Below are 9,923 nucleotides of genomic sequence, written 5' to 3' on the forward strand. Positions count from 1 at the left end.
AACAATCTCAATCTCTTCACCATCTATCACGATGCTGCCAATCAACCCAGTGGTGAGAATCTTTGTTTTCTTGATGTTGTGCTTCAATCCATATTGAAGGCTGCAGTTCTTGACCTTCTGCAGCAAGTGCTTCAAGTCCTCCTCAGTTTCAGCAAGCAAAGTTGTGTCAGTTGTCAGAACAGAGCAAATAAACACTGCATGGTTCAAAATTGGGGAGGATGTGCACCAAGGATGTGTCCTATCTCCATATCTTTTCAATCTTTATGCAGAACAGATTATCTGGGAGTCTGGACTCTATGAGGACGAATGTGGCATCAGGATTGGAGGAAGAAGCAAACTACTAGGCTGTTTAGCCACAGCATTTGTATGAGGCCTTTCTAGGTGGCGTGGGCTGGCACCCGCTTCTCATGAGAATTTCAAGAAAACCAGTCACCTTTCAAGACCTAACCTAAGTCCTCCTCCTAAAGAAGTATGTCAAAGTCACCTTGTAAGAAGAGAATGTGGGATAGGAGGTACAGTCATTGTTGGGAAATACAGCACCATATGGGGGCATGATCAGGTAACCCCTGCCCCAGGTCTCCAGCTCCCCATCTGCAGAAAGGCCTTAGGGGATTCAGTTCTGCTTTCTAAGAGAGCTAGTAGTGTGGGACATATAGGCCTTCTGGGAAAAGGGACACCAAGGAGTTAAGGAATGTCATGCTCACAGCCGCTCTCAGCCTCCCCGTACCTACCAGATACCAAGCCCTCACAGGCATTAGAACTATGGCCAGCGGGGCCAGCAGCCCTACCCAGGAGCCCTAATTGCCCGCTCCCCTGGAGGGTCAAGATCTCTACGACAAGCCAACTCCTCACCCTGACATCTGTTTCTCCTGCCAGCATCTCTGCTTGGCTAATGAATCCTCCTCTTTCGTTTCTCCCTGGGGCATGTTGTTGTCTTTCTCATTAACTTCCCCTCTACTCCCAGCAAGCTCCCTAGACTCTGAGCTCTGCTAATTCCTCTGTAATCCACTGGCAAACCAGGAAGCTAATTAAATTGTGAGTTTGCGGGTGTGCCCTCCCTGTCAGCCTCCAATTCTCTGCTCTCGTGTCTCTGCCAACTGTCTCTTTGCTTTCTTACTGCCCCTGCCCAGTCCAGACTCATTAGGACACAGGATTCTCCTGCTGACCCCCAGGCCTTTCCCTGCCTCCCCCCTGTCCTGTCTGTCTTTCATTCTGCAGCCAGAATACCATTTTTGGGCTTTTTTTTACATGGAAGGCACGCACGTAAATAGATTCCATGCTCACATAATGTGTATAGCACTCACGGGAGTCTAACTGCAAAGGGGTCTCGCAGTGGGAAAAACAAGTAAATGCACATTGTTTGTGTAAATTATGGTAATCTTAAAATACTGCCCACCTCTCTCCTTCACTGCAGGATTAACTAAACTGCTTAGCTCAGCATTTAAGCCACACCCACCTTACCTACCATTACGTCAATCCACAGACTCTTCTGTTCAGCATGAAACCATGGACAATTTGCTCCTCAAATCCTATGCCACTCCCACCCCATTTTCATACTCTTATCTTTAAAATTGAGCTATGGTGTTGGAGAAGAATACTGAATATCCTACAGACTGGCAAAAGAACAAAGAGAGATGTCTTGGGGGGGGGGAAATGCAGCTAAATTACTCCTTGGAGGCAAAGATGACAGAGCTTCGTCTCTCATACTTTGGGCATGTTGTTAGGAGGGCCTTCTCCTTAGAGAGCAACATCATGCTTGGAAAGGTAGAGGATCGGGGAAAGAGAAGACCCTTAACCAGATGGATTGATACAGTGACTGCAGCCATGGGCTCAAGTGTGTCAGAAATGATGAGGTTGGCACAGGGTAAGACAGGGTTCAGAACTGTCATTCCTAGGGTCACTATGAGTCATACTGATTCAACAATACCTAAGAACCTTTAAAACTTAGGGTGTGTGTGGGTGTGTGTGTGTGAAAAAATAGTGCAGGTGCATAAAACTGATTCCATGAGGTCAGACATGCCCCAACACTCCAACACCATCTTCTGTCAGTTCTAGCACCCACTGTCCCTCCCAGGGCCCGACTGCACCAGTACTGGTCCACTAATCCACTCAATTACCACACAGACCATGTACAATGATGGGATTTATTAGGGAGGTCAGCCTACAATTCAACTTGGAAACTGGATACAATTCTTGGATCAAAACAACATCCCAGGTGTGCCCACAGACCTTACGACTTTCAGCCTCAAGGCTTTGGGCTAGTGTTGCAGTTCTTTTAGTACTGGCCATTATGGTGTCTCCCCACAGCCCTCCAGTCAGCCTGGGCAGAGGTCTTCAGCTCTGGCTCTGTGGGGCAGCAGTCCAGTTCAGCTCTGTCTCATCTCACGCTGCTGGCTGCGTGTCCACCAACTTTGTTGCTCCTGCCCCTACTGGTCTTGGTTCATCACGCGCAAGAATCTCTGGCCCCAAAGAGTGAGTGCTACACTCTCTGCTTCTTCTTTTATGAATTGGTATTCATATAGTAATTCACTTACACTGGGTTTCATTCATCACTGCTTCTTTCTTAATAGCAGCAAAGTTGCTGCCTCTGAGCCTGCTTGATTTAAACCTTTGGGATGACGAAAACCAACCAATCCCCTCATTTGTAGTCGACACACCATATTTGCATGTTCCCGTGCAAAGGAGACATTTACCTCATTCACATTAGCATAGAAAGACATGGTGTTTGGAAAGATGGAGGGGAGGTGAAAGAGAGGAAGACCCTCAAACAGGTGGTTGACACAGTGATTGTGGCAATGGGCTTGAGTGTATCTGAGATTGGGAGACAAGTGTTCAGGTCAGCTGTTCAGAGGTCAGTCATATTAGACTCCACACCCTAACAACAACACCCACTCACGTAGGAAGCTCTGGTGGTGTAGTGGTAAAGCGTTAACCTGCCAAAGGAGTTCGAGTCCACCAGCTGCTCTGTGGAGGAAAGATGGGCAATCTCCTCCATAAAATTAACTGCCTCTGAAAGCCCACTGGGGGGGGGGTCAGCTATGAACTGGCTCTGACTTGACAGCACATAACAACATAACAACCAATCACGTGTCAAAAGTCAAAGCCAATGGCTAAGAAAGCCATTCTGAACAACCAGTCTACTCACTACAGTGTGTGTATATTATCTATATGTTATTTTATTTTATTGTGTTAATAAGCACACCAAAACATACACCAATATGACAGTGTCTACACGTACCATTCAGCGACACAATTGCATTCTTCCAGTTGTGCAACCATTCTCACGCTCCTTTTCTGAGTTGTGCCTCCTCCATTAACACGGACTCCTAAAGTCCCTATTCAATCTGCCCACTTGCTTGTTTCAATCTGACCCCTTATAAGCAGAGTACAAAAAAGGACAATGCTCAAGGCAGACCTTCTCTACTAGTAAGCTAGACTATTGTTTTAAGACTTAAAAAAAGAAAACAAAACAAAACCTAAAACTCATTGCTTTCAAGTTGGAACTGACTCATTGTAGACCTTTCAGTGGGATTTTGGAGGCTGTAAATCACACAGGCGGAGACTGCTCACCTTTCTCTTGAGGAGCCAGTGGTTAGGTGATTTTTTTTTTTTTTAATTTAAGGATTAAATATCTCAAACCACAATCAGGAACAAGAGGTGCACGACAAAGTGTACTAAGATAAGGGAAGGGAGGAAAATGTGCAACAATGAATGAATTTAAAAATTAAATATTATTTTAAGGCAATAGTTTTGGAAGTTCATTCAATCTCAGGGGCTCCAGAAAGACTAGATTCTGTGAGAATTTAAAATTTTGTCCTTCATTTCCCCCCTTTTGAGCAGGATTCATCTGCAGACTCTTTGATCAGAATGTTCAGTACTGATAGCCGGGCACCATCTCATTCTTCTGGTCTCATGACAAAGGAGATAGATATTCAGGGAGGCAGTTAGCCCCACATTCATACTCTTACCTTTGACTGTATTCCAGCCGCTCATTCCAACTCCTCTACCTCGCTATGTCAGTACTCACCATCATTTAGAAATCGCATTCTCTATAACTTCTTCCTTGATTCCTCCAGTTCACATTTCTCCCTCTCAGCACTTCCATACCCCCTAGTTCTGTTCTTGAGGTGCTGCTGTTTCCCCCTTCTTATGGTTCTTTATGTTCACAGTTTGCTACCTCACCATATGATTAGCTCCTGGAGAACAGAATCTAGGACGCATTCATTTTGGTTACTTCCTGAGTGGCTACATAGCATTGTGCCTTAGAATACACCAATGTTGTCCCAAGTTGCCTCTTATCCCGAAGTGGCAACTAAACCATCAGCCTTGAGATCCACAATCCAGGAAGAGGGGTGAGAGGAGGGAGGGAGGGAACAAAGAGTAGGTCTCCCAGCTAAGTCAGTCCTTTAAAGAACTTTGTCTCCTACTGATGCCTGTTTACAATCTCCTCGGTCATGCCTAGCCGCAAGAGAAACAAGACAGATACAGGCCTCTCTTCAAGATCATCCCTTATTTTACAGATGAGAAAATGAGGCCCAGAGAGGGTCAGAGAATTAGAAAGTCTGCAGAACATAGTGGCTAAGGACTGTGTTTCCGGGCCTGACTGGTATGGGTTTGAATCCTCACTTCATTTACAGATGGGTTGGGTTAATTATCTAACTCAGAAAATGTTGAGAAAAAGAAATCAGGTAATAGATTGTGAAAAGACTTAACAGTGTCATGGATTATGTTTCATCAACTTGCTGGGCCATGATTCTCATTGTTTTGATCATTATATAATGATGTAAATTGACAATTGTTTAATAGTGTAATCATCCCTCACACTTGCTGTGCCCGTCAGTCATTTGTGAGGCCTTTAGGGTGAGATGCAACACCCCTACTCAGGTCATAGCCCTGATTCAATTAAAAGAAGTTCCTCTGGGGTATGATTTACATTGCCTTTATCTTCCAAGTGGTAAAAGGAGAGAGAACAGAGCAGAGGAGGACCTGATTACCACACACAAAAAAAAGAGTCAAGAGTGGAGGGTACGTACCGTATCATTTGGGTCCAGGGTTCCTGCCTGTAGAACCTTCCAGAACCAGAGGAAAACTGATGCCAAGGCAAACTGAGACCTCCAATAAACTCTGGGTCCATAAAAGTTCAAAGTAAATAAGGACCTTCCTTCAAGCTGACAAAGCGTTCTCTCAGAGGTAGCACTCTGAATGCAGATTCCTAGCCTTCTACCTGGAGGATAGCTCAGGATAGGGCAAGGTTCTGATTTCTCTGTTGAGTTGCTATGAGCTGTACTTGACCCAACAGCACCTAACGACAACAAACTGTGAGAAAACAAATTTCTATTTGTGAAAGCCATCCACTGGTGGTATTCTGTTAAAGCTGCGCTGGATAACTAAGACACGTAGTGTCAGACACAAGATTGTTCTGTGTCTTAATTTGGGTTTACTCAAAAGCAGAAAGTGGAGCCTGAGACAGGATTTGGGTGCTGTCAGGTGCCATCAAGTCAGTTTTGACTCATTGTGACTCCATGTCCAACAGAACAAAAGAGCCCAATCCTTCACCCTCCTCACTGACTTTGCTGTGTTAATTCATCTTGTTGAGAGGGTCTTACACTTTTTCACTTTTCTGAGATGATGTCCCCCACTAGGAACTGGCCTCTCCTGACAACATGTCCAGAGTATGTTAGGATTTAGGTACAGATGACATAATTAGGGGGTGTTGCTAAGAAGAACAGTGAAGAGAATACAGGAAGGGAAGTAAAATCTACAGATGATAGATTACCAACCATTTGTGAAATGATAATTGTGGTGACAGAATAAGGCAGGAGTTACAACCAAACCTGGGGTTCTCTTCTCTGTACCACCTCTTCCTACCTTACATTCCGATCCCTCCTCAAGGCCTTAGCCTGCCCTATGCAACCGCCAGCGTACACGTCTTCTTCTTCCATATCCTTTCCCTCCTACACTGTAATCCCCCAGTGAAACTCACCATTATCTGCCTCCATCTTCTGAACTGGCTTCTTCAGTGAAAGTTCTTTCTGTGGACCCAGGACAGGGTCAGCTGGCTGCAGGTCAGAGCCAGGCCCCCACTGGGGTTTAATCATTCTTCCTGGAGGATCTCCCTTCTCCTCTCTATTGGAATCATACCTTCAAGAGGACAATACCACCCTCTGGTGCAGACCAGACACAGAAGGATTGCGGCTGCCCCTCCCACCTCCTGCCATGTAGCACGGCTCTACTCATCCAGCAGGCTTCCGGGGGCCTCACAAGAGACCTGTGTCAGAGCTCAAGCAGCGGCAGACCGGAGCGGGACAGAGGCCCGGGGTGCTCAGCATGGCTCGCCTAGTGCTCGGTCTGGTGAGCTGTACCTTCTTTCTAGCAGTGAATGGTCTATATTCTTCTAGTGATGATGTGATTGAATTAATTCCATCAAATTTTAACCGAGAAGTTATTCAGAGTGACAGCTTGTGGCTTGTAGAATTCTATGCTCCATGGTGTGGCCACTGCCAAAGATTAACACCAGAATGGAAGAAAGTAGCAACGGCATTAAAAGGCACTGTGAAAGCTGGTGCAGTTGATGCAGACAAACATCAGTCCATTGGAGGCCAGTACGGTGTTCAGGGATTTCCTACCATCAAGATTTTTGGATCCGACAAAAACAGACCTGAGGATTATCAGGGTGGCAGAACTGCTGAAGCCATTTTAGACTCTGCTGTCAGTGCCGTCCGGCAGCTCGTCAAGGACCGCCTTGGAGAAAAGAGTGGATATAGTTCTGGAAAACAAGGCAGAAGTAAGAGTTCAAGTAAGAAAGACGTGATTGAACTGACCGATGACACCTTTGATAAGAATGTCCTTGGTAGTGATGATGTTTGGATGATTGAGTTTTACGCTCCTTGGTGTGGACATTGCAAAAACCTAGAACCTGAATGGGCTGCTGCAGCTACAGGGGTCAAAGAGCAAACAAAAGGAAAAGTGAAACTAGCAGCTGTAGATGCCAGTGCCAATCAGCTTCTGTCCCAGCGGTAGGGAATTAGAGGATTTCCAACAATCAAGATCTTTCAGAAAGGCGAGTCTCCTGTGGATTATGATGGTGGTCGGACAAAATCCAACATAGTTTCACGAGCCTTAGATTTGTTTTCTGATAATGCCTCACCTCCTGAGCTGCTTGAGATAATTAATGAAGACATTGCCAAGAAGACATGTGAAGATCACCAGCTCTGTGTAGTGGCTGTGTTGCCCCATATTCTTGACACTGGAGCTGCAGGCTGAAATTCTTATTTGCATGTTTTTCTGAAGTTGGCAGACAAATACAAAAAGAAAATGTAGGGGTGACTGGGGGCAGAAGCTGGAGCCCAGAATTAACTTGAGAGCGCGCTGGGAATTGGGGGGTTCGGATACCCTGCCATGGCAGCCATTAATGCTCGCAAGATGAAATTTGCTCTTCTTAAAGGATCTTTCAGTGAGCAGGGCATTAATGAGTTTCTCAGGGAGCTTTCTTTTGGGCGTGGATCTACAGCACCTGTAGGAGGTGGAGCTTTCCCTAAAATAAGTTCTATAGAGCCTTGGGATGGCAAAGATGGTGAGCTTCCTGTGGAAGATGATATTCATCTCAGTGATGTGGAGCTTGATGACTTAGGGAAGGATGAGCTGTGACACATGCAGCATAAAATTCAGTTTTCTTTTCTTGGGAGCGGATTTTTTCAGCAGTGAAGGAGTGTTCTTAATCATATGGATCTACCAGTGGCCTTTTACCAGGAAGTAGCACTTGGTCATTTGAAAACACTGCAGCAGGGAACTTTTGCATCTCAAGAAAACATTGAAGAATTCTATGAATTACTGTAGTTAGTGAATTGGATTGTATTCTAATAATATTTTGGGAAAATAACGGATGGTTTTGTTGAAACTTTTTTACCATCCCTCTAACTGCTGCTTGAATATTCTTTGAGGCTGTTTCTTAAATGTGGTTTTTTAATGTAATTTCTTCATTTGAATATTAATGGCTTTTTTCCATTAAAGAATAAACAACATTTATTTTGAACAATACTGATAAATGTATGGAATTAGTGTCCATACCAGAAATTCAGAGGTAGATACTTACTTAGTAAATTATTATGAAGTGATATCCTGGTATCTCTGCACCTTAGAAACTTAAAAAGGGAGGAAAGACCCTTTTACCTTAAATAAGGTCATCTGAATACCTGTTATAGTACAGATTTTATGGGTTCTAAATTTTACATTCCATTTGTAAATAAAAATGAAGTTTTTCAAAAGTATGGAAGACAGTGATTGGTCAGTTGAGAACATTTCTTGCTCAACATTTTGTTGTTTGAGGTATCACTGATAACTATTTGGGTTTTTATATTCTTACCAAACTCTCATAAAATATTCATTAAGACATGAAATAGAGCAGCAGCAGGTTACCACCCGATAGGTAGTCCCCATTTATGTAAAACAGAAATTTAAAAAACATTAAAGTGTTAGAATTATGTGGCGAGACAGTTCAAAGAACTAAAAGTATTTCTTTATTGTAACTTAAAAAATAAATAAATACAACTCTACCTAAAAAAAAAACACAAGAGACCTGTGTCTCAAGCCTCTCAAACTAGTAAGGAAGAGAGTTGTAATTGAATAAGGACCAGGCGGTGGTTATAAGCCCCCAAATACCCCCATTATCCTATCTGAAATGCTTTCACTCATGCCTTCCCACATTCACCTCCTTTCACCTGAACCAGTCACACCCACACCTTCAGGAAACTAACCTATGCCGGATCAATGCTCTGGCCTCCTAGGAAGGGAACAGTGGTTGGTGAAATTCTGAGAACTTTGGAAAAGGAAAGCTCCCTCCAGATCACATGGTGTTTTCTTACTTTCTAGAGGATCCAGCCAAGCATCAGGGCCAGCAAGGAGCCCAGGTCTTTCAAATCTATCAGAAGCAGGTGGAGGTGGCAGGTGGAATGAGAATGGGATTCTTCGAAGGCCTTCCACGCACTCAACCTCTACCGAGCGCCAGGCTGTCAGGAGGAAATCCTAATGAAGAGAATCATCTCCTTGTGGTGGGAGTAAGTCCTGAGTGGGGACTTGGGAAAGGGCCTCTGGTGAGTACTATGGTCCTTACCTGACTAGTGCCCCTCCCTGCCCAGGGTCCTTCCTCCCACTGTCTCCTTAAAACCCTCTCACTTCTTGCTGGTAGTTAAAACCTCCATTTTGCCCCAAGGATTCCCTTTCCCTGTTACTTGCTCTCCAGGGGGTCCACAAGCTGACCCTCCATGTTTGGGGTCTTTGTTTTCCTTTGTCTTTCTTGATCCACAATGGGCATTTGTAGATTTGGGAGTGTGGAAGAAAAATTGGGTCCCTTTAAACCCGTCCTTTGCTGGTGACATTGACTCATTTCTCCTTCCCTTCCTTAAACCCCCTCCCCTGAGGCTCATCGGCCTGGACATCTGTCCTATCCACAATCTCACCTTCCACTGTCCTTGCAGCCGGACGACTAGTCAGGCCGGCGTTTTAGTCTCCTTTCCCCAAACTCAGGAGGGGGAGTGGTCGGTCGATAGATTGCCCCAGGTCACTCCCTGTTCTTCCTTCCGACTGCTAAGTCCCTTCTGGGCCTCAGTTTCCCCGTCTGCCTACTTGGATTGATGATGCCTGCTCTGGAGACCAGAGTCTGAAGCTCTCAGGCGCTCGCGAATAATAGGGACACGAGCAGCCGCGTGGTGCGGCCCCAACGCCACGGTGGGCGCCCCCAGGCCGGCGCTCCGCTCCCTTTCCCGGCGAGCCCCTCCCTCTGCCTCTCCCTCCCACTCCTCGCCTTCCCCTCCCTCTCCCCTCCCGCCTCTCCTCTGCCTGTCCTCCCGCCTCGGCTCTGTCGCTGTCTGTCCCTGTCTCCCACGCCTCCCCGCGCTGAGCTACCCCGCGCCCGGCCGGGGGGTCTC

At 45.6% G+C, this 9,923-nt stretch overlaps 1 protein-coding gene and 1 pseudogene across 1 annotated transcript in view; both read left to right on the forward strand.

Annotated features, from left to right (window-relative positions):
- Positions 1–6,324: 6,324 nt before the first annotated feature.
- LOC102863304 lies at positions 6,325–7,647 on the forward strand (annotated as a pseudogene).
- A 1,655-nt stretch (positions 7,648–9,302) lies between these two features.
- The window catches only part of C1QTNF4 (C1q and tumor necrosis factor related protein 4), a 5,105-nt gene continuing 4,484 nt past the window's right edge, over positions 9,303–9,923 (forward strand). The window contains exon 1 of the mRNA XM_006896763.1: positions 9,303–9,312. Coding sequence (XP_006896825.1) covers positions 9,303–9,312 — 10 coding nt within the window. The remainder of the gene's footprint in view (positions 9,313–9,923) is intronic.

The sequence above is a fragment of the Elephantulus edwardii genome, unplaced genomic scaffold (assembly GCF_000299155.1).
Source record: "Elephantulus edwardii isolate Elephantulus edwardi_28Jun2011 unplaced genomic scaffold, EleEdw1.0 scaffold00189, whole genome shotgun sequence".
Classification (NCBI taxonomy): Eukaryota; Metazoa; Chordata; class Mammalia; order Macroscelidea; family Macroscelididae; genus Elephantulus; species Elephantulus edwardii.